This window comes from Pimephales promelas, chromosome 16, assembly GCF_988280905.1.
Source record: "Pimephales promelas chromosome 16, fPimPro1.hap1.1, whole genome shotgun sequence".
Classification (NCBI taxonomy): domain Eukaryota; kingdom Metazoa; phylum Chordata; class Actinopteri; order Cypriniformes; family Leuciscidae; genus Pimephales; species Pimephales promelas.
The window spans coordinates 15,228,695-15,254,133 of NC_142784.1; the positions used below are offsets into that span (position 1 = coordinate 15,228,695).

The window sequence follows — 25,439 nt, forward strand, 5'->3', positions numbered from 1 at the left end:
TGGTTAATCTATGGTATTTGCTTCTGCCATCAGCATGCATTGTTTTTATTTTATTTTTAAAATAAACATGTTTAACAGCAGAATATCTGCATGGTGAAAAATGCTCTGGTTACTAACATAATCTTGGTTCCCTGAGATATCAGGGAACGAGCATTGCTTCAATGATTCTGACGCAAATAGGTGAAAAGATTGCACCTGCACAGACTTTTCAGGCCACCAAAACGGTTGATAACTGGAGCATTCAATTTCGATATGGTGAATTCGCATTACGTCAATGTTTCTGATGCATATGGGAAATGCAAGGCAAAACGCAGTGCTTCTAGTGCAGGACAGTTTGAGGCCATAGCTTGAGGGGTGCTTGATGACAAGGGCCTAAGGCAGGCTACTAGAGTTGAGGGTCTAGAATGTGTACAAGAATGCAGGCTTGGGTTCAGGTTCCAGTGCTTGTGGGTATGTCTTCTACAGTAGATAAACCCCTGAGGTTGGAGGTCAACTAGGTAGAAAGGATCTGTGCCTAAAAGGTATGGACTTCTAGGTTATAGAACCTGGCAAAGGTGGATGGCAAGGACCAACTGGCCACCGCACAGATATCAGCGATGGATATTCCGCTAGACCAAGCCCAAGAGGAGGCCATTCTCCTGGTGGAATGGGACCTTACCTCAACAGGGCACTGCAAGTCCTTGCAGGCTAGTGTTATCACATCCACTATCCAGTGGGACAGTCTCTGTTTAGTAACTGGCAGCCCTTAAGAGCAGCATCCTAATATGAACAGCTGCTCTGTTTGCCTGAAATGGTCGCCCAAATGACCCGAAATGGGAAAAGTGGGCATAGCGTGTACTTACCTTAGGTAGAGGGGAGAGCAGAGAGCAGATGACTTGTGCCTTAAAGGGTGTGGAAAGCACCTGGGCACATAGCCACGTCTGGGTTCAAGGGATACTTTGTTTCCTTTGGGCCCAAACTCGAGACAGGAAGCATCCACTGAAAAAGCCTGCAGGTCACCAATTCGCTTGACCAATGTCAGAACTAGCAGAAGGGCAGTCTTTAGCGAGAGAACCCCAAGGTCGGCTATCATGAGCGGCTCAAAACGGAGGGCCTCTGAGTGCCCTCAGGAGAATGGACAGGTCCAAGAAAGGGACTGTGTTGAGGGAAAGCAGATTTAAGATCCTGCCCCTCTGAGAAATCTGACCACCAGGTGACTTTCCCAACTGACTTTCCCAACTGATAGGCGGATGGTATGCCACGAATCACGATAGCTGGAGTGTATACTTTCAGTGTGGACGGGTGCGCCCATAATCTAAAAACTCCTGCAAAAATCAAAAATAATGGAATTGTTCTCACCAGACATGGTGAGCTGAGCTATACGCCGAGCTGAGCTGTTCACTAGCAAAAAAGATAAACCATTTTTGTCCATAAAGGCACCTGTTAGAAGGTGCCGCAGCCTTAGAGACCCTGAAGAGATGTGAAGGGTCCCGTCGAGTGGCCATTGATCGAGGCTCCACAACTCGGGTTGGGGATGCCAGATTTACCCCTCTGCCTGGAAAAGGAGATCCCTCCTCAGCATGATTGGCCATGGTGTTGCTGACAGCAACTGAACTACCAGAGTGGTGCCAGGAATAAGACTGAGCATGTGTCCTCCCTGATTCAGCTGATGACCTGAGGGGGCAGTGCTACCGGAGGGAAGGCATAAATGTGAAGAGAGTGCAACCTGTGGGCTAATGCATCCTTTTCCTTTGAAAAGAATATCAGGCAGTGGGTGTTCTCTTTCGATGCAAAGAGGTCCACTTCTGCCTTGCCGAAAATGCTCCAAATCATGCGGACATTCTGGGTTGTAGTCTCCGCTTCCCCGGAGGAAGTCTGTACCTGGACAGAAAAACTGCTCCCGTGTTCATGGAGCCCAGCACATGAATAGCTCTTACTGAGCAGAAATTATCCAGTGCCCACAGGGGGAGGTAGTGTGCACGTCTGTTCAGAAGACTTGAGACACCCCCGGGGATTTAGATTGTGCCCTCTGAGTTCTGACTGGAGCTCTCTGATGGCCAGAAGTACTACCATAATTTCCATGCTTGTCCAAGAGCCAAAGGCCAGCCTGCCGTTGCAGAGGGTGCCTTAACCAGTCTTGGAAGCTTATGTCAGGACTAATTTATGCTCAATGTGGGACGCAGAGCTTCAACCACATGTGTAATGGACCAAAGGGAACTAATGAGGAGGCTGCTGCCATGAGGCTCAGTAGCTTCGTACACATTTTCATGGGGAGGTTGCTCCTCGCTTTGAATACAGCCACTAACTTCTGAATTTGCTAGCAGTTTTCTAGCAAAATCCATGCCCGCATTTGAGACGAATCGGAAACTGACCCCAGGAATATTTTGCGTTAGCTGGGGGACAGCGAGCTGTAACTCAAGTTTATCCTTATTCCCAGACTCTTTAGATGGACTTTCTAGACTGTAACAGAGAAAAGAGGTCTGGGGACCCATATTACAGGCAGGGGGACCGAGTACTGGCATTAAACACCTCCAATGCACTGAACTGGACAGGGGGCTAGGAAGTAAACCCATGGACGTTTTGGTGTTGGTCCGGCCTCAGCGGGGCCAAGCCTCCTCCACCTTGTGCCTGGGATATTAGGGCTGCTTAGGGTGCTCAGGGATCAGATCTAGCTTAAGGAGGGGGAAACAGGTAGCGTTTTGCTGGACTGAAGCGCTGCTTCACCTCAGGTTCTACCCTTTTTTCAGGAGCTAACTTGGCGTGCTGCTGAGTCAAGGATGATTTAGGGCGACTTAAATCAGCAGAGGAACTCGCTCACTTTGGCAGAAAATCTCTCATGATGCCGATTGCTTTGTCCGTCGACTTAGTGGCACGCAGGGCGATGTCCGTTGAGCTGTGCAGCTCCTTGAAGGCCGCTGGTTCAGAGCCACTCTCGTCCTTGTCACGGATAAGTTTAGCCTGGTAAACTTGGAGGACTGCTATTGTGTAAAGGGTGGAGCCAACCTGGTCCGCTCTCTGGTGTCACTCTGCATGGCTAGGATGGGTGGGAAGCTTTGCCGGCTGAGAGCCGTGGGTGGGCAGAGATGCATAGCAACGGCTTCCTCAAGCAAGGGAAGTTGAGTGTATCCTTTATCCTCCATGCTGTCAACCATGGTGAGGGCCGCTGAAGAGGGATAATGTATTCAGCGCATGCCACAATGTCGGGCTCTTCTGGAGCTGACCCATCTAAACCAAACACACTCACTGTCTTGGTAAGGATGCAGATGAGCTCTGATTCTTGACAAGGCCTGGCTGAGTCAGACTCTTTAGGTGGTGGGTGGGTTGAGTCATTGCCTCAGTTCGCCCAGTTTTCGCCCACCATAGACTTTCTGCAGATGCCGCTATAGACTAATATTTAAAAGTATTTAAACTACAGTATAGTATGCAAATTTTGCATTTGCCAAAGTGTGCAGTATTTAGAGAACTCTGCGTGGAATACTGTATCCCATAATGCACTGCACTTAACTGGATCTCTACTGTTTCACTTACTATTCTAAAACTAAAGAAGTCAATATACAGTGTATTCTGCACAGAATTCAGTTTGTAGTAAAACATAGCCTAAACATAGCCAAGATCCTAATCCCTCATGCAGGAACACATAAATCAGAGAACTTCTAGTGTGTGTGCGCGTGTGTGAGCCAAGCCTGTGTCAACCGAGGAAATTTTGATATGCATCCAATGAGATCTTAATGAGAGAAAATAAATATTTGAAGACATTTTACAGCTGCAGTTTACAGTGTACAGTTACTCAAGCTTCACAGTCATAGATACACATTAACCATCACACCGGGCAGAGCAGCATTCCCGCATACTCTCTCTACCTTATACATCATGTATTACTGCAGACCTATTAGAGATCAAGATAACAGGGCTTCCTTAATTAGAGAGGCACACACGGCCTGTTTAAACATTAACTTTATCTCTGTTGAGTATTCTCCTAATGTCTAACGCCTACATCTGCTTTAACATTGTATAGGTACAGTTATGATTTATTAGTTTCTTATTCTCAAAAAAGCATAGCTGTTGCTTCTGAATTAGTTAGCCTCACAACAGTGAGTGATTCTAAGAGTTGTACAACAGTTTAGTTATATTATGTCAGCCAAAGGGAAACTTAGTTTGACAGCATAATCTGAAGTAGAATTATTGAGTACTTTGTGTTTTATGGTTGCTGGAGATTAAATGGTGTTCTTGGTCATAATAGAAGTGGTGCAAGGAACAGCCGGGATCATGCATATAATGAATAACCATCGAGAGCCACCGTGTTTGTGGTTGACCTCGCTATCTTTTGGGGGTATTTGAATTGCATCTGAATTGAGTATTTGAATTGAGTTAGCTAAATATAAAACAATTTTTTTTTTTTTTTATTTGGATATGTGATTTTTTTCTTTTAGGTATATAGGGTTTGGGCAAGTGTTGGTGGGTTTTATTTTACCGCCACTTCTCTATTTGTGTACATTTTATGGAGGCCTGCTGTTAATGTTACACTTCTCGGTCTACCTAGTAAACCAGAGGCTGTCTTTTCTTTTCTTTTCTTTTCTTTTTTTTACCTTAAAATTACTCGCGATATACATTTAATTTCTTTTTTGTTATTTGGGCAGGTTAAGCTGATCGTGTTGTAATAAAATGGTCCCACATAACCAAATTCAAAAACAGGCAATCTTTTAATTTCCCAACTCGAATGCTTGAATGATTTTCAAACTCCAAACACATCTTTATCCACCCCATCTTTGAAAATAAACTTTGAAGACCCTAGACCATCAGTATCAGTTGGCGTCTAGTGTTTCATATCTGTTGTATAGAGTACTGATGCTTTTTTTGTAGGTCTGAAGCAACCTTGAAGTTAGCATCACACTGGTTCCTTCAACAAAAAACCCCAACAGGAATTTTCCAGTGGCTTTTGGATTATTGCAATAATTAAGCTCTGTGACCAACAAAAGTGTGTTCATCATAACAATCTTCTCAAATAAACATTCAGAAGGCAGAAGTAAAAATCTGAAAGTAAGTTATAAATTAACTATGATCGTATGACTTCAAGCTACAGTATTAAGCTAAAAGTTTGTATTTCATTAAGCTTGAGTTGCAAGAGCTTGAATATATTCCAAAACGAGGCTGTAAAATTGGACCAGTGAGTAGATGACTTTAGCTTTTCAACTGGTGATCATCAGATCATATCTCTGACAACTTATGTAGTTCCATTTAGACACTTGCTAGCAACCTCATTTCCCAAGACAAGTTAGATCATTTAAAAATCACAAGAGGATATTATGTATTGTATGTAACAGAATAAAACATGAAAATATCTTGAACTTGTGTTCAACACAGACCTTATTTCAGCCATTTAACCAAAAACCCATTCAAACAATCAATTAACGTCAAGAGGGTAGACAAAGAATTACTAAAATGTTTACTTGTTAATGTTTTTTTTTTTTTTCCTACAAAAATACATAGTTTCTGCAGTGCTTTATTTTCCATTGAACTAAACAGAATTGAGAGTTCAGGTTAAAATCTGAGAATCTGAGACCAAATATGAGACCTAAAATGTAAGAAATAATATTGAATTGCAGATTGACAATCTCTGAATTAGGTAATTGTTATTCTTTAAACCACAACCTGTTGATTGTTTAACGCATCCTGACAAATTCTCATTTCTGTCCTCTTTTTCCTTGATCTTTCACCTGTACCCGTTATTTTCCAGACCTCTGTACCTTTCAAGGTGTTCTTTCCTGTCAACCCCTCAATCTGGAGGCCATCTGCAGGGGGCTTAACCGTGTCATTAGATATAGACCGCTCACCCTGGTTTCTCCATGGCTAACTCAAGGCCCAAACTTTCCCTGCCATCCCCAGCTCCCTGAGGGCAGAGCAGAGAGTGAGAGTCTGGGCAGAGGGGAGGGATAGAGAGGTGTAAGTATCCCATGTTGGACCCCCATGGGGGTCTCAGACCTGCGGGGCGGGTCGAGGAGGAAGTCTCCCTCGAGGCCAGCCGGCCCTCTCTTTTGTCTCACAGTGGCGGGAGAATGGAGAAGACGTACCGGAGAGAAACAGAGGGAGGGAAAGTGATAGGGGAAGGGAAGCGGGACAGCTGTGGGAATGACAGGTTAGAACTAATGGTGTAGCACGACAAAATGCGGGACTCACAACATTGCTACTTTGTCCATTCACAATTAAAGAGACTAGTGGTGAGCTACTATTTTCAATGGAAGACATATGCAAACTGTATTTGATCCAAGTGTTTGGGAATTAGTTAGCATTGTAACTTCAAGATGGGTGGTGGCAGTCTTCTTTTAAGGGCCAAATCTTAATATTTGCTTACAATTTGAAAGTAACAAACATATTTGTGTGTGTGTGTGTGATTTTAATGAATTCAGTCATGATCCTACATCTAAAATCGAGGACAAAGTCTTTCAATCACAATGAATAAAAACATTATATGCAAATTCCTAAATGACAAACAATAACACAAAGCTATACAATGATTATATTTAAACATAACCCGTAAAATTAAAGATTTGTTGCAATTATTGGGCGTATTGCATTATTAGTCCTCAAAAATGGCTAAAATGGCTGTTGTTCTCAAACATTTCTCTATGAACATTGTTTAGGCACCCAGGTGAAGTTCCACCCCCCTTGTGCATCTCTACATGTGAAAGCTTGTCCTTGAGAGAAACTGTGCGTCTTCACACTGTTTTGTGGACTTAGTGACATGCTAAAAGCTACATCTGTCCTGTTACGTGACATACGAGGTGTGGAGAAAAGTTGACTGTCGCCCCCTGGTGGACTGGAGGAGCCACAGCCTGGTGTGTTATAGAATGGTCCAGGGCTTAAGTCCTGGGGCCGATATGGAGTGGAGGCAGCTCGTGGTGGCGTGAAGTGTTGAGTAGTGTTCATCGCTGGTGGAGAACTGACTAGTGACCCGGTAGATGTGATGGTGTACAGAGCTGAGGGGTCAAGAGTTGAATAATTTGAACCCAAGCTCTGGGAGGTGCTGTAACCACTGGAGGTGTCCAGACTGCAGTTGCTGGATGAGTCTACAATGCTGCTGTAATCGCAGCGTGTCTCTGCATTAGGGCTAAAGCCAATGTCAACATTTGCCATGTTGTAGTTATCTCCTGTAGGAGGTGGACAGCTGAAAGAAGGGGTGTTGAAACTGCGTGCAGGGTCGACGGTGTTCTCGTCTTGCAGACCGAGAGTCTCTAGAATCCATGAGTCTAGAGGTGGGGTGGCCGCCAGCTCTTCTGCAGAGCAAAACTCCAAAGAGAGATTGCGGCAGGTCTGCTTCCCCGTGCCGTTGTGAAGCAACTGGCTCAGGTTCCTTAAATCACTGTGTGTTCTTTTCCGGTGTCTTGACCCATCTGGAACCTTGTGGCTAGAAAGAAGTTTCTGCAATTTGAAGAAGGGAGAAAGCGGTAAAATGAATGTGAGCAAAGTTGATTGTACTGTACATATATTTTGAGGAAAGATCTGACATGAGCGACAGTAAAGGCCCATCCACTCAAAGAACCATAACTATAAAGATAACGAGAGCTATTTTAGCATCCACACCAAAGCAAAATATAAACAAGCATTGCAGTTATTTTATTTATTGCTAAATGCTTGAGCTTTATTTATATAGTTTACCTTACATAGCGCCTTTCCATAGCTTAAGGACACTTTATAATTGAGATAGAAATAAATAACTTATAGAGATGTGTTTTTAATATATATATATATATATATATATATATATATATATATATATATATATATATATATATATATATATATACTCACATCACACACACACACACATCACACGTTTTTGAGGAAAACTTTGCTGGATTTTTCTCCATATTTGACTTCAATGGGAACCAACCGGTGAAAAGTCCAAATTGCAGTTTCAATGCAGCTTCACAATCCCAGCCAACCTAGTGTTCACAAAGTGGAAGTGCAAAGACTAAGTCAAACACCCTCCCTCTACAAAAAAAAGTAAATAAATAAAAAGTAAAACAACGATGTCGGATTACTTTGAAGTTGGAGGAGAAAATGAGATGGGGTTTGTCACCCTACCCTACATTTTCCGTGACTACGTAGTGCGCTCATTCGTGGATGTGCAAGATGAGCATTTGTGGTTAAAAAGTATTTTATATATATATATATATATATATATATATTAAATAGATTGTTTCACAGATAAGACCCCTTTTCTTCGACTGGGATTGTGTAGAGCCCTTTAAAGCAGAGTCGAAACTGCAATTTGGACTCCCAACCCGTTGGTTCCTGTTGAAGTCCACTATATGAAGAAAACCTTAATTTCTTTTCGACTGAAGGAAGACAGACATGAACATCTTGGATGACATGGGGGTGAGTAAATTATCAATAAATTTTATTTCTGAAGTGAAATACTCCTTTAAGATTTGAGATTTCTTACCTTAGTTTTTTCCTCCAAAGACTTCACATATGATGAGTTTAAAAACTCTTTGAGTTTGTTGTTCTCTTCTTGAAGTCTGGCCAGCTCTTCTTCTCTTTGCATCAGGGTGTCTTGGAGCTTTATGGGACAAATGTTTTGACAATCAATAACAATATGTCAGCAGCTTTGGCGGAGTTTAGGATGTGATAATCTTTTTAAATAGGCTACCTGCTTGTTTCGTTGAAGTTGAGGTGACAGCTGATCTGGCCAGGTGGGTTGATGTCCCATATGCTCAGACACAGGCAGTGAATCTAAAACAAATGGAACATTTGAAATAAAGGTCATCATCCTGATTAGTAATGGTCTAGGGATAATTGCAAGCTGAAAAGTGAAAAGAAAAGAAAAACATCAATGAAATAAATAGGCTACTTTGAAAACAAAAGAAAAAAAGCCCAAAAGAACTAACAATTTGGAGGTGGCCAGATACTCCACAGTCCATTGCTACTCTAACAAAACACGAAAAAAAAAAAGTAGGCTACGAGATGGAAAAATTCCAGTTTGCCAAGGCGGGAAGCCTCTCGCGCCGCTGATCCCGGCATATTGCAGGACTTACCCCGCCGCGGCGGCTCGTGCTGGCGGGCTGCGTTGTCCAGGGGACCGGCGTCCCAGAGGGAGACGAGCGTCGCTGTGGAAACGTCAACACTACCATCAGCTGACGTCGAGGCGGGGTACTCGTAGCGCTGCCCTCCTGCAAAGCTCAGATCTTGGCAGGACAGCATGGTGCTCTAAAAAAAATCCATCATAACAGTGTGAGGGGACAATTATTTAATCTCATTATTATTTTAATGAGAAATAATTGCATATTTAATCAGGTCGCCTCCACTTCACAAATAGACAGGGTAACGTTAATGAATAGCCTATGATAAACAGACATCTTTTTAGAAAAGGTGCCAAACCAGTCAGAAAGTTAGTAAACCAGTCAGAACCAAGTATTCAGCATTCCCTTGTATAAAATCCTGGGTGATAAACAGTGAAAGTATTTTTCTTTTGTAATGTGTTCCATATGGTTCATAACGGAAAGCGCTCGAGCTATGCTTTCAGTCCCGTCCAACTTCTGTTTAGTTGCTCTGTTGTAAATTTTCTTAAATTTTCTTTGAAAAATCTGTTGAGACAGGCTATAGGTAAAATGCATAATGGCCTATAGGTTACTTGTTTTTGCAGTATACCATTCAGCTTGCTATTGTGGTGCGAAATTTACAACCTGCACTAAAGTTCCATGCACAAATAACTTTCTGCAAAATTTAGGCAAAAAAAAAAACAACAAAAAAAAAAACACCAGCTAACATAAATCAATACCTCCATCTTCTGCGTCATCATTCAATTATTTATTGAAATTGTCAATCATTCCGTGTTATGCCCTCACAGTAGCCTACCCACGTGTTGCGCTCACTGCAACAAACTAAGCTACTCTCCTTGCTTCATCATTGGCGCTGGCATTGCTTTTCTGTGCTAATTACGCATGTCAAATAACTGTCAATGTATCAGTCACATCTAAACATAAAGATATATGCACATGGCACAAGGAGCCCTGATAAAACACCAACTGACAGGTGCGCGTAAAGCTCGCCATGGAGTGTTAAAATGTTTTAAAATAACATCTGATCAAAACATTTAGTCACCTAATAATCAGAACATTTAGAGAAACACTTACCAATTATTGGGGAAGGGTGACACGGGTAGGTGCGAGCTCTCCAAAGACCTAAAGAAGCAAGTGTGCTAAACTTCATTCAAATTGCTTTGACACTCGCTCAAGCGCGGCTCTCCAGAGCGCAGCAGCAAACCTGATTCGGTGAGAAGCTGTCAGATTAGTGACGTGACACTTTCACTGTTGGATCGCAGATGCGAAATGAGCGAGGACTGGAGCAGAAGGCAATGCGCGTGATTTGTTCACCTTAAGACGATATTGTAGTATTTAATGCAACACGCACAAAGTTTTATTGCTTTAGGATGGAGAGGTAGATGGTTCCCTTGCGCATCTGGGTGCTTTGCGCTGTCCAGTGGGTTAATGTATAATTGCTCAACCGATAGTTTAGAAGCATGATGAATTAATTTAACCAAACGAGCAAAGGGACATGCTCATGACCCCCTCTCAGAGTTAAATGAAAGGTGCATACCACAGAGTGACACATTAACATACTTTTGTGAATTTCTGTCAGTCTGTGTTTGTTTTTTCACCAAATAACTGAAAGATTATAATTGTAATACTCACTTGGCTTTTTGTTCTTTGCACTTCATTTGGAAGACATCACCAAATGCAGCTATGTCTAGAAGGTGCATTTTCCATGTTTTGTTATATATCACAGTATGTAAGAAAGCAGTTGTTAAATGTCTTTTCCAAGGCATAAGTAAGTGTAGATGAGCAGAATATGACATGTTGACAAAACATTTTAGACTCGATTAGTGTTTATTTTTTCTCCAGCAGTGAACACTGTGCCATAAACTTCTTTCAGTTATAAATTATGGGTTAATCGTAATTGGGTTGCAAAATGTCTTTGAATGCAGTTTCTATTTGGGTAATTGCATTTTTTTTAAAACAAATTTAAGTTTAACTATCGATATGGAATTGCTGTTATGTGTGAAACTAGCTGATTTGGATACAAAAAAAGTCTAAATGTGCAAAATCTGCCAACTTCATTTTGGGACATCCAGGGATGTGCATAAGAGAGAGAGAGAAAAAAAAGATATATTGTACATACAAATGCAAGTATTGCTATAGCAACTGGGTACGAGTAATAACTATAGTACTAACCCTTAACCTACACCCAAACCTCATCTAATCCATGCAGTTATCTTATGTATACTTTCTTGGTTAAGGACACTGCAAGTACACGTACTGTAAAATAAAGTGTAACCTGTTTTCTTTTAGGAGTAGGGTTGTTTTGTCTGTAGAGTTTTTTATGAAGTTTATAGTATGTCCCCATTTGGATGTATGGGTCCTGTGGGCATTAATTGCAGGGTTTTAGAATGACTTTGTATAGGTTTCGGAGGCCGCTTTGCTTGTCTATAGAAAGGAGCTGAGAGGCGGAGGTATAGGAGAGGACGGATATGGTGATAGTGTTTAATCCAGTACACTATAACTGCCAATTAAACAGGTCATTTCACCTGAAAACTCTGTCCAGGCTCACTCACACTCTCTGTCTTCCTTTATAGTTCTCTCACCTGATATCAGAGATATAGAAACCCAGTAACATTTGGGGTGAACTTTTTGATTTTGAACTTTTGAAAATAGCATGCTATGATCACAGATATTGATGTTAGAACTTTGTTTTAAACAAAGTCTTTCATAACCTGCAAACATAGTGAGCAATCAACTTATTTATTTACTTATATTTTATTTATTTATTTTTAAGATAAATAGAATAAGAAAAAGAATAGAAATGAATAGAGGAATGAATAGAAAAAGAATAATTTTATTCAGCTAGGGCACGTTTCACTGTTTCCACAAAAATATTAAGCAACTGATTATAATAATAAATGTTTCTTAAAGCAGCAGATTGGCATATTATAATGATTTCTGAAGGATCATTTAATGAGTAATGATGCTGAAAATTCAGCTTTGACATCACAGGAATAAATTACATTGTAAAATATTTAAAAATAAAAATCTGTTATTTTAAATTGTAATTATATTTCACAATATTACTTTATTTTTAATCAAATAAATTCAGATTTGAGCATAAGAGAAGAGACTTTCAAAAACATTAAAAAATCTTACTGGCCCCAAACTTTAGAACGGTAGTATAAGTACAGTGAACCTTCATGACGGATGAGCATTTTGATAATCTTGCATGAATGCTGCTTTGATGTTATAAAACATCCTATAATGTGATAAGGTCCCATCCATGAACACACTGTGCGTGATGTATTAAATGAACCAATGGGCTCATCAATACATATAAAGAATACAGACCATAGAACATATTAATTTAAGTGTGTGTGTGGTATAATATGCGGGAATCTATTGAAGAAAGCCCGCTCTTGAAGAGTGTGAAATGGGTGTGTGTGTCCATGCACCCCTCTATGTGCTAACTAAACTCAGAGGTGGCAGCTTGGGTAATTAAGAGCGGAGCTGTTGTCAGGTGCCTCATTATGACATGAATGGCAGTTTGTCACTCTCCTCCTACCTCTATTAAACAGCCTCTGTCCTTTGCTGTCAGCTGCTTTGACTGTTTATCAATCTGTCTGCTGGCAGAGCTGACTTCTTTTGCAGGTCTAACAGTCTCTCTGTTGCAGGGATGAAAATTAACTTTTTGGTCCATGCCGGCCACTGTGGCTGGTGGATTTTAAAATCTACCAGCCACTCAATATTTTTACCAGCCATTTTCTTGTTTTTAGCCGACAATGTGTAACTGCATGTGAAAATTAATACTATAAGATCTACAATACTTAACCAGTTTATTTAATCTCAAGTCTCAATGAAATACTGACATTTTCTCTTTCTCTCTTATACACACACACTTATACACATACATTTCATTAAATTAGTAGGGCAGATTAAACAAAAAACTAAACTGATGCTAAACCGCACTCTGTGATGGAGGTTGCTCTCTCTGCGAGAGTACCATAAAACTTCAAATAATAGCCAAGTCCCAAATAGATGCTTGTCTCTTTTGCACGTCTGGTGTGGTGACCAGTTTGGGTAACTAAAGGCTTTTTCAGTTTCGGGTTGTATTTAATCCTTTAAAACCCGTCAGATCGTCCGCTTTTTGGTGCCGCCAAAGCCTTTTTTGATCGGTGAGTGATGTAGAATAGAATGACTGGTGCGGTCGACAGGGCGCAAACGAGCAGAGCGAGAGACAGCGCCCCGGCCGCGTGCGAGCGCTCTCACGTCTTTTAACAACACGAGCGCTGTCTTGCTCTCTCTCTCCCTCGCGCATATTAATCAAAATCAATTGACACGATAGTAAAAGATCGGAAGACCGCAGTTTCACGTGGTTTTACGGTATACCTGTTCTATTTACATCATGCGCTCGCGCCTCGACGGAAGAAGCGTGCGGGTAGATGTTTGCGCGGCTAGCTCTTTGCTACACGAGAGCTACCCTGCCCTAAAAATACACCATGCGCTCGTGGCTAGCTCTCCCTTTGGACGGCAAACCGCCTCTCGCAATCCCACGTTTTCTTTCCTCATCGAGCCTCGACGTAAGAAGGGTAAGAAGCGTGCGGGTATTGAAGGTGTGCCCCCTCTTAAAGTGTCTGCCGTCTGGGTGAAACAGTATGCTATTTTTATTTACCTGCCACGGTGGCCGGCAGGTGAAGTGAGTTTACCCGCCACAACACAAAATCCAACACATTCTCATCCCAAAAAGTCATATAACTGACGTCTTGGGACGTATTTTGACCATGCGTCAATATCCGCCTTTTTAGGGCCCCCTTAAACGTCGGTAGATGGCGATCCCGGGCCGTCATACAACTGACGCTTTACCTTTAACGTCAGTTAGGTGACGGGTTAGGTTTAGGGTTAGGTTTAGGTCTGGGGTAGAGTTAGGATCCCATAACCTCATGACGTCCCAAAACGTCAGTTATATGAATTTTTGGGATGAGACTGCGTCGCAAAATCACATGCATTTGGCTGGTGGCGGGTGCTAATTTCCATCCCTGCTCTGTTGACAGGTCTGATCGAACAGCTCTCTTTCTATAGATGAATGAGGACTGAATCATTAGCGTGAATTATGTCTGATGAGCTAAATATCAATAATGCCAAATGATTACTATATATATATATATATATATATATATATATATATTACTATAAGAAAAAAAAATATTACTATATATTATTTTATTTTTTTTAAATCATTTTCTGATAATTACTCTAAATTGTAATGTAGAGATGCAGTTTCTGTATAAAAAAAATATATATATATATATATATATATATATATATATATATATATATATATATCACAACTTACAAACTAGCATTTTAAACAGCCTTAAAACATTTTTTATTTTATTTTTTTTTACATTCACCTGTTGATTTTTTTTTTTTTTTTTTTTTGGGTCCTGGTGAAAAAATAGATATTTTGAAAGTACAATCTGTCAACTAATATGGTTTAGTTGAAAATATGCATATCAATTGGACCTACCAAAGCAAAATGATGTTTAAAATAGTTAGCTTCCCAAAAGTATGTAATGACAAGTACGTGCTTGCATTTTTTAAAGCAATGATTGAAGTTTGTATTGATTCCATGATGGGTTCTATGAATGTTTGTTGTTTAATTCCCATATCATTATGGATAAAAGTATCTCCTAAATGAATATTAATGTATAAGAGGATGTATAGGAGCAAAGAGTGTGTGGGTGTGTATGATCCCTGCTGACGCAGCACAGACAGTGGGAGTGAAGAGGAGGGTCAGGGGGCTTAAGAAATCAATAGACTTTTGCACAACACACAAAACATGTTCTGGCTCATTCAGACACATCCCTTAAGTTTATACAGAACTGATATGCATTGATATGCACTTCTCTAAACACTCAAATATAATAATTCATCCTCTTTCCATAAACACACACACACAGGAACACACACACCATCTGACCCCCTACCACCATAGACACCACTCTCTCCCTCCCTCTTTCAGCAGTTGGAGAATTAATTGCCTTCTCTCAGGGCCGGTGATGATGGTACAGGTGGAGGTACCTTTGCGTCTAACCCCTCTGCCCCCGGCCCAGCTGTCTCTGAGTCCCGGGCCTTTTTTCTTGTGCAGCTCCCCACCGAGGGCTCTAATAACCAGCCACTGCTTCTCAGGATTTGTTGGCCAACAAACTGGACTCATGGGGGCTTGCAACCTGTTAGATGCGTTAAGTGCTTGCTAAACTAGTTAAAGGCTAAATGTTTGTGTGTGTGCATTTGTTTGTGAGTGTTAGTACACACATACATGAAGACAAAGTCTTGAAACTCACCAAGATAAATGATAAAAAATCACATAAAAGCAGTTAGAAGTGTGCAAGGGAAGATGATGTCCAGCGGCCGTATTCACAAAGAATTTAAAGTAGCTCCTAACTGGTGAATTTAGGAGCAACTCCTAAAAATAATGGGCGTGTCACTCCTAATTAGGACTGCTAATTTTTGTTCACTTTGAGTAATTTACGAAGCATTTTAGCCCTAAAAGTAAGTCTGGGACAGCTTAAAAGAAGTCTGGAGGACTCCTAACTCACTAAGACAGATTCACAAAGGATTGTAGCGCATACCAGCGCCTCTCGCAGTCGTCTGGGGTCCGCGAAACAAGCGGGAATGCTGCATTGATCTGCAAACAAATCCTCTCCCATGTCTCACGCTTAGTTTTGCTTGATATCCCAGTGCCGAATTTCACTTTTATTAATAATAAAACTTATATTATTTTTTCCCTTTTTTTTTTCTAGCACCAACTGGGTCAGCAGCAGTAACTGATCCTGCTTCCAGTTGGGCTTTCTTTTCCGTTTTGGCGAGTTCATAATCCACCCACCGTCATTCAACTATACATTACTTCAATAGGAGCAACATTTCCTTGCTTTAAGTGCGGTCGTGCTCCAGTTGGTTCTTGTCACGTGACCTACGGTGTGCTCCATACGGACGCGCTTGGAAAAAACGGGCGCGCTTACCGCGCACCTACATTTAAAATAACAAACTTGAGTGCACAAAAGATGCAATATGTGAACACTGCAGGCCCTTAGGCTACCTTGAATAATTTCATGACTTCTCTTTCTGCCTTTTTAGAATTACACTTCACTAAGGCCTGCACAAACATGTCATTATATAGCCTATGCATTTCGATGACATTACTTTTTTTTTCTTATTATTATTTTGTGTAGGACACAGACATATTTAGATGTCGTAATTCCATGATTTGTTGCTGTTATGTTCCGCATGATGGCCCTGTCATCTAACAACCAATCACCGTGATCATTGCGAGGAAGCTCGTGCATGAGAATTGACGTCATCCATAGCAATGAAGACTGTAGGGGGACCCCGAGAGCAAAATTAAAAAAAATAACATAATGCTGCTTTAAGGTAAATGAACAACAGGTGAAGGTAATCAGTAGGGAACTAAGTTGCAAAAATAAATGTCTGATTGGGACAGGGAACACAATGAAAACAAAAACAAAAGAATACAAAACAACTAAACAGACTAAGATCATTACACTGATTACACTGACCCCCATCTAGTGGTGAAAAGGTATACAACCATCCTGTGAATATTAGTTTCTGTTCCTCTCAATTCCTATTTCGTTTTAACTCCTACGGTGGCCAATGTAGTCCAAGATTAACATGGCGTCCAGTTCGACCTCGTCCATGAGTGTTAACTCAAACGTAAACACGAAAGGCGAAGCTTGAATTAACGGGTATGTCCCTCTTTGGCTAATGTACTTTCAAGATGGAGGGGCAACATGGCGACCGACATTAGAACCCCTCACCCGTATGTATTTTCAATGGCATATTATACACTCACGAGAATACTTTTATTACTTGAACGAAGTAAATATACATTAATGAGCACATATATTTTTGAAAGAACTAAGTGTTTTTAGCTAAGAAAAAACTAAAAGAGTTACACAGTATCCATTGTTTTGAGAATCTTTAAATTCATTGTTTTGAGTTTATATATATATATATATATATATATATATATATTGAGAATAGTCATTGTGTAATAATTATTTTCTATTTTCTAATTTGTTCTTTCTTGTGTTTATGACAAAATTGAAAATATATCTGCGATTACTTACTACGTTTTCAGAGGAAAAACTAAGAAACGAAACATTTAAACAGTCTCCAGTTGCTCATCATTTAATCTCATTGCTATCTAGAAGAAACAATTGAGACATTTAAGAGGACATTTTTATTTCCAATGGGAAGAAACTGTTGTGATATAAAACTCACTGTACAGTAAGTAAGTGCCTTATTTCCTCTGATCTAAGAGTCTTCCTCGGGCCTCTGGAAAACTGATGGGCCAATTAACTGAGAATCACATGTCGATGTAAAGTCAAAACAAAGTCAACAGAGCCATTGACTTCTTCATGGGGGTCCTCAGTCCCCTCCCCGCTTTACCCTATCTCATTATTACCAGCCCTCTCCATCAAAATTGCCCCCTTTCCAACGAGATTAAGCTCCATACACGTGTCAAAGCAGACTCTGTGCGCTGTTAGCGTGCTGCGATGCTAAGCCTCTTTTACCTGAACAATGGTCTCCAGCCAAGCACACGCTGCCAATTAAGCCCAGGGCTCTCTCCTGCATCCCCGCCCGCCGTGGCTGCCCATGTTCCGGCCCGATCTCGAACGCCCCTTCCCTTACTTCAGGCACATGTAGGACAGCCCTAAGCAGGGGTCCTTTTGTGTGGCGTGAGCAAAGCCATATTGGTTTCGGCAGGATATATTCAGACCCCCTCACAGGCCAAACCTGATGCCATGTAGATGAAAGTACCGCCGACGTTGTCTGTGCCACAGCGTCCCTTTACCCCGCTAACATCCGTTTAATGGCCAACCCTCTTTTCCCACTGCCAGGCCTGATTTCATCTGTGTTTCCAGTGACTTGCACCTCCTTCGTTAGATTTGTACCCAAGTTGGTGCCAGTTAGTTTGTTTTAACCGGATCAGAAGACGAGCAGAAATCCTATTTATAAAAGCACCAACATATCTTCCATGCTGTCTAAAAGTTGCAAAAGTAGTACAGTAACAAGAAATGTAATGTTACTTTTTTTTATTATTGAAACCACAATACCCGAGTTACTTGTTGTTTTAGTGTTAGTTTTTCCGTGCATTTTTAGTGTTTTAGTGTTTTTTATTCTGTGCATTTAATGGATTTCATCTGTCAATCAGACATTGTATTGTCTCTAATGCATCACAAATATTGGTTCACATTTCATAAAAAGAAACAATGTTACTTAAATAATTTGTTATTTTTATTAGGAGTAATGTATGGAAGACTTATAAGGACAAACATTTTTACTTTTTGCCTTGCATGATAAAATTTTCTTCACTTAAAAATAAGTTTTCTTTTCAATTTGATTTTCTTGTGTTTTATAATGAAAATATAACCGTAAAAATGCATGGCCTCTTAAGGTTTTCGTAGTAATGGAATATGAAGCATTACATTTAAAAGTAACATTCTCTAACACTTCTCATCCTCTGCATTTTCATAATGTCTCTTAAAATTATAGCTTATAACTAAAAAATTCTGATATATCGTTCCTAGACGTGTGTTGGATTAAATCCTCTTGCGAAACCTTGTCACATGTGCATAACTGTCTTTTGGGTTAAGATTTGAATTAAAATGATTCATAAATTGGAATCTGAGACTTCATTCTATCTGAGTAACCAATTCATTTCAGCAGACAAACTTGTTTTGCTGGTGCTGTAATATATCGCATTTACAAAAGGTTAAACACATTATACAGACAATAAGGTTAAAGCATGCCATTTAAGCAAGTTTAGCCTTAAAGTGTCAAATTACTAATCTTAAACCAGATATATATGTTTTTTTTTTTTTTTTTTCAGAATGTATCTTAAATTGTTATAATATTTCACAATATTTCTGTTTTTGCTGTATTTTGGATCAAAAGCTTTGGTAAGAGAATAAGAGACAAAGTATTACAAAATCTTTCCCAAACTTTATACTGGAGAAAAACATGCAGTGTACAATCAGACATATTTTTTTTCTCTCTCACTCTGGTAGACTTGTATACAAAAATTATTTCCAACCCACTTAACTACTCACTTCACCTTTCTTTCATAACGCAATTGCTCTTGGCTTCCGGCAGGTATAGATGTGTGTAGAGGGTTGCTTAAATGCGGAATGTGAGCATTACCGAAACGCAACCCGCCCCTGTGCACTGCCTCTGATTATGTGCTTGTGTTTCATTTCTTCTCTTTATTCTAATGAAACTATTATATGATCAATGAAAAGACAGATTACGGAGGAATTCATAATACCTTCCCCCAGTCTGGTACCTACAACATAAACTAAACAGAGAACACACTATCAGGTGACACCCAGTGTCCGACAACACCTCCGCTCGCCCACTTGGTTCCCCTCAAACACAATGGGCCTGCCGCCTAACCATAACCGAATCCCCTCCTCGGACTCTGATGGGCGGCCGAGTAGATCATGTGATGTAGAAAAGAAAGGGAAGTTGCAGGTTAAGATTTTTGCTAGACAAAGTGTTCTACAGGAGCACTGAAGCAAGGGAAATAGAAAAGTTCCTGGAGGACTTGAAAGGCAGCAGAGCACGACCGGAGTGATGTCTTTGTCTTTAATACACTGCTGTGTGTGTGTGTGTGTGTGTTTAGGTTACAGTGTTCCTTCTCTAGGGTCATTCAATTTGCCATTTAGTAAAAAAAAAAAAATATGTAGATGTAGGTCAGCCAAAGATATAATAGGGAAAAAAATGAAGGGACATAATGTTCTGACTTAAAAACACCAGAGGAAAGCTGTCTGACAGGTCAGTATGAAATATGAGCAATATCACACATTCAGTTCATATCACTTTAGCTGCAAACACACTGCGGTTTATAAAATGCTGAAGGCCTCAGTTGCTCTGGCATGCTAAATGATTTGGTGTGTTATCAGGGACTGGGTTGACGTGTGCTTTTGAGAAGGAAATAACCAATGCATTTGGCAAAAGTTTGTTTGTGGCATCAGAGGGCCTCTTGGTTCTTTTGATCCGGACCAAAAAGAAAATGATAAATGTAGTCCTATTGTGATTAGAGTTTACATCAAACCTAAAGATGCATATAAAGTATATTTTGCAACAAAAAAAAATGAAAAAACAAATAAATAAAAATCCAAACCAATGCTGTGTGCTGGGCTAAATGCGCGTGTTTTATAATGTGCATATGGTATTTTTACCAGCTAAGAACTCATTAAGTGTTTATAAAGTGTGTAAATTAGTTAAAACAGGCAGGAATTCCTCTGCATGGAGAATGCTTTTATGATAGCTGTATCAAAGTGTAATTGGCAACAAAGCTCCTATGATGTGAAGAACCAAGTACCATTGAGCATTCTGTCCTTATAAGGGTCGCATCTTGTGACATCACATCCTGTTATTGGTTCGTTTAGATGTCTTTGGTCGGTGTTGTCCAATCTAGCAGCATTAGGCTACCATTATAGGACGATATAAAATATACTGCGCCGGAATAGACTTTAGCCTATAGGAAAACCAAACTTGAAAACGCTTGTCAGACTGGTTGGAGGTATCCAGGCTGAAATTATTATTATGAGTGAATGAATGAGGAATTTATATGGCATTGCAGTTCGACTTCACAAGTCCATTTCTTTACACAAACATGCGCACGCTCTGAGTCAGTGGACGTGCACTGTTATGAATGCACACACTTCTATGGAAGACTGTGTTATTGTAATGTTTCGACTTTATTCTCGAAATGTTTCGACTTTATTCTCGAAATGTTTCGACTTTTTTCTCGAAATGTTTCGACTTTTTTCTCGAAATGTTTCGACTTTTTTCTCGAAATGTTTCGACTTTTTTCTCGAAATGTTTCGACTTTTTTCTCGAAATGTTTCGACTTTATTCTCGAAATGTTTCGACTTTATTCTCGAAATGTTTCGACTTTATTCTCGAAATGTTTCGACTTTATTCTCGAAATGTTTCGACTTTATTCTCGAAATGTTTCGACTTTATTCTCGAAATGTTTCGACTTTATTCTCGAAATGTTTCGACTTTATTCTCGAAATGTTTCGACTTTATTCTCGAAATGTTTCGACTTTAATCTCGAAATGCTAGATTTTTATTTTATTTATTTATTTATTTTATTTTTTTTAAACGTTGTGGTTCAGGGCTTCCGAAAGAGATGTTAGTTCTTAGCTAGAATAAGCTGTAATGATGGAAAGACTTTTATATGATGCGACCAGAAATTTTATTTTGACCAGAAAGTGCATACAGCTGTATTCAATGGTTCTATCAAATCAAAACAATCATGCTACTCTAATCCCAAAAAGAATCTAAAAAACTTTAAAATCTACCCTCAAATCTCTTATTATTTAGTGGTTTTAAGATTAAGACAATCTTAATCCATGAAAGTCAAGTGATCAAACATAACTGGCTGTATTTTGAGATATTCTAGGTTGAAGTAGTTCTGTGTGTGTGACACAGGGGCGTAGAATTTAGTAGGGACGCTAACGTGTCCCTACCAATATCCAGTGACACTGATATATCCCTAGCAATAATTTTGATAAAAAATTAAAATATATTTATAAATTGATGTCCCCGTCCCCACCAATTTCAAAATCAAACCTACGCCACTGGTGTGACAAAACATAGCTCTTCAACATAACCTCCCTTTCAAAAGTCAGTACAATTTTTCTGAAAGAAATTAATATTAACATAATACATTACTGACTGTAGTGTTGAGCATAAAGAGAGTGGTGCTGAACAAGACAATGAGCTTGCCGTTACAACTGCCAACAGGTCAGGCCATGAACTAGCCGTTAGATCACCATGCCAACAAAGACACGTGTAGACAGAAGCTTGATTATTTGAGCAAATGTACCAATAACTCAAATAAGTTTCCAACACACGACAGCTGGAGACAATGGCCACATATACACACTATAAAATTTCAAGTGTAACTGCACTTGAAAACTGCCATGTTGCTATCTTTTACTGAGAGTCTGGATGTTGTATTGTTTTTTATTGATTTAGTCGATATGTGTCTGTGGCTTGAATAAAAAAATGACACTGAGATTCAGGATCCGCCGAGCTTTTTTTTATCTTCTATGTCATGAGCAATGAACTGTCTCAACTTAAAAGAATAACCTTTGCACCCCAATGGGGAGGACTTGCACTGTTTCTCAGGTTTGTTTTATTTCGGGTTAACCTTTTAACAACCCTTGCCATTTGAGCAACTTGTTGAAGAGTCTGTTTTTCCTGAATGGTCATACACATAATCTTGGGACGTGAGCAACTGCACTTGATCTCCTGTCATTTATCTGATCTCCGGGAGTGTCTCCGGGACCTTATGACAGAGAAATTCTTCAATCGGATAATCTGACATAACAAAAGATTTCAGACTGCATGTATTGAAAGTCTTGGAGAAAACATGATCACATAATTGATAGCTTGTAAATCCCACACACCTTACACTGAACATTAAAGCAAAGCAAATGATGCAGAATGTGTCTTGACAGGGGGAGAATGAAGGTTTAACTGTCTCATCTTTCTAATCTTCCATCAGCATCCCTCTTGGCTCACTCAACCCTCTCTCTCTCTCTCTCTCTCTCTCTCTCTCCTCTTCTAAAGTCTGAACCCTCTGAATGTTTGTCTTGAGCGTAAATGCTATGTTGGAGAACTGGAACTGAGGTTTCAAACGTGGCGTCCACAGTTAAACGGTACACGCTTTCGAACAACGACAACTCTATAATTCTGTAAGGACTCCACCCTGATGTTTGAAATATAAAGCTAATTCTCCAGTGTTAGTTTACACCTTTTATGGATCATATGTTTCAATGATTTGTTGACATAACATAATATTGTTTTGAGATGCAAAGGTTTTGGAACAAAGCACAGGATTAATATTGTTTCAAAAGTGATCTAAATCATGTTCTAAATGGTTCGACTTGAGTTTAACTAGTTTTGCTCAAACAGGAGATGCCATACCAGATTCATAATTGGCCTCTTTTATTGAGAGAGAGAAAGAGAATACACATGTGACATGTGAGGTATTCCAGGGACTAAGCCCTGTTTTCTAACATTTTCCTTTTTTTTTTTTTTTTTTTTTTTTTTACAAACAATTCAATAGACAAAGAATAGGATGTTTTTTGGAAAGGATTCCATATGAAAATAGGATCAACTATTTGCAAAACATTACACACAGTGATTTGCAAAACACTAAACACGCTTATATACATCAGACACAGAAGTACACTCACCTAAAGGATTATTAGGAACACCGAACTAATAATGTGTTTGACCCCCTTTCGCTTTCAGATCTGTCTTAATTCTACGTGGCATTGATTCAACAAGGTGCTGAAAGAATTCTTTATAAATGTTGGCCCATATTGATAGGATAGCATCTTGCAGTTGATGGAGGTTTGTGGGATGCACATCCAGGATACGAAGCTCCCGTTCCACCACATCCCAAAGATGCTCTATTGGGTTGAGATCTGGTGACTGTGGGGGTCATTTTAGTACAGTGAACTCATTGTCATGTTCAAAAAAAACCAATTTGAAATGATTCAAGCTTTGTGACATGGTGCATTATCCTGCTGGAAGTCGCCATTAGAGGATGGGCACATGGTGGCCATAAAGGGATGGACATGGTCAGAAACAATGCTCAGGTAGGCCGTGGCATTTAAACGATGCCCAATTGGCACTAAGGGGCCTAAAGTGTACCAAGAAAACATCCCCCACACCATTACACCTCCACCACCAGCCTGCACAGTGGTAACAAGGCATGATGGATCCATGTTCTCATTCTGTTTACGCCAAATTCTGACTCTACCATCTGAATGTCTCAACAGAAATCGAGACTCATCAGACCAGGCAACATTTTTCCAGTCTTTAACTGTCCATTTTTGGTGAGCTCTTGCAAATTGTAGCCCCTTTTTTTTCCCTATTTGTAGTAGAGTTGAGTGGTACCCGGTGGGGTCTTCTGCTGTTGATCTTCTATCAGCTTGAATCAGTCGGCCCATTCTCCTCTGACCCCTAGCATCAACACGTCATTTTCGCCCACAGGACTGCCACATAATGGATGTTTTTCCCATTTCACACCATTCTTTGTAAACTCTAGAAATGGTTGTGTGTGAAAATCCCAGTAACTGAGCAGATTGTGAAATACTCAAACCGGCCCGTCTGGCACCAACAACCATGCCACGCTCAAAATCGCTTAAATCACCTTTCTTTCCCATTCTGACATTCAGTTTGGAGTTCAGCAGATTGTTTTGACCTGGACCACACCCCTAAATGCATTGAATCAACTGCCATGTGATTGGTTGATTATAAAATTGCATAAATGCAAAATTTAACAGGCGTTCCTAATAATCCTTTAGGTGAGTGTATATCATGTCACTTCCTTGCAATTCCAAAGCACTTACAGTCAAATTACCACACCTATGAGCCAATCTGTTAAACACACCCATCAGGTACACACACACATGATTGCTAAATTGAAGACACACCAATCAGGTTTAAGCACTATAAAAATGCAGCAGATAGATTCACCAGCTTTTTTTCAAATTATTTTTTATGTTCGCTTTAATTGTCAACTGTACTGGATACAGCATTTTTTTTATGAGTGTTACGCACTACTGTAGTAGCATGACAACTGGGACATGTTTTGTTGTGAATTCTCCATGTTGACTGATTTTGGGTATATAGAGAGAAATCGATGCTATTTTCCTCAGTCTGCAGCATTGGTCTTGTGTAGTGTTTGGTGAACTATAGTTGCACTTTCTCTGTGTACTTCAGTTACAGTTCTCTAATCCCTGAAAATTAGACTTGATAAAAGTATTTTAGGTTAGAAACAGCAGTGTGTAACTGGTTCAAAAAGATTGAAGTCATATGAAATGTGTGTGCTTCGTATGGTTACAAAATATTGTTTTTATGAATAGTTTTATGTATAGTTTTGGCAAAAGTGTTCCATTTTGCAAATTATCTGAAGTGTTGTGTTACTTTGGTGTAGGATTGTGCTATTTGTGTGTAGTGTTTTGACAAATCGGGCCCTGTTTTCAAAATTCCGCTAAAGCAATTGAAAAAAAAAAAAAACAACAAAAAAAAAAAACTGTAAAGTGATAGTTGTAAATAAAAATGTAAATAACATGCAAACATGCGTTAAAGGTATGGTGATGCAAAACCACTCAGCCACTAAGTCTTATGACGTTTTCTGATGACCACCACCACCCTACCGTTCCAAATTATTGCATGTCACAGATTTTTTACAAAATTGTCTTTGAATCAGATATGACCTGATTTTTCTATCTACCTCAAGTTTTTCAGTTTTTAAAGCAGTTATTTAGGAAATGTATCTGCATTATGTATCAATGTACAATG

The 25,439-nt window shown here is 39.7% G+C and overlaps 2 protein-coding genes across 4 annotated transcripts in view; one reads left to right on the plus strand and one right to left on the minus strand.

Annotated features, from left to right (window-relative positions):
* The window catches only part of ostn (osteocrin), a 55,473-nt gene that overhangs the window by 6,878 nt on the left and 23,156 nt on the right, over positions 1–25,439 (plus strand). The window lies entirely within an intron of this gene.
* Positions 6,361–10,336, minus strand: gmnc (geminin coiled-coil domain containing). Of its 3 annotated transcripts, XM_089121047.1 has the most exons (5): positions 10,109–10,336; positions 9,015–9,184; positions 8,630–8,712; positions 8,423–8,539; positions 6,361–7,395 (listed from the first exon to the last, which is right to left on the minus strand). In XM_089121047.1, exons 1-5 carry the CDS (start codon positions 10,186–10,188, stop codon positions 6,601–6,603), a joined length of 1,245 nt encoding a protein of 414 aa, XP_088977173.1. In that variant the 5' UTR covers positions 10,189–10,336; the 3' UTR covers positions 6,361–6,600. The 3 variants fall into 3 exon arrangements, with proteins under 3 accessions (XP_088977173.1, XP_039526836.1, XP_088977174.1); XM_039670902.2 differs by lacking the exon at positions 10,109–10,336 and having other exon boundaries at positions 9,015–9,285; XM_089121048.1 differs by lacking the exon at positions 10,109–10,336 and having other exon boundaries at positions 8,630–8,692; positions 8,941–9,285.

Coding starts and splice junctions, on each gene's coding strand:
- gmnc (XM_089121047.1), bottom strand. CDS start 10,188: ATGAAGTTTAGCACACTTGCTTCTTTAGGTCTTTGGAGAGCTCGCACC. Junction 9,185..10,108: donor CCTTCCCCAATAATTGGTAA/GTGTTTCTCTAA, acceptor TTTTTTTTAGAG/CACCATGCTGTCCTGCCAAG. Junction 8,540..8,629: donor AACTTCAACGAAACAAGCAG/GTAGCCTATTTA, acceptor TGTCCCATAAAG/CTCCAAGACACCCTGATGCA.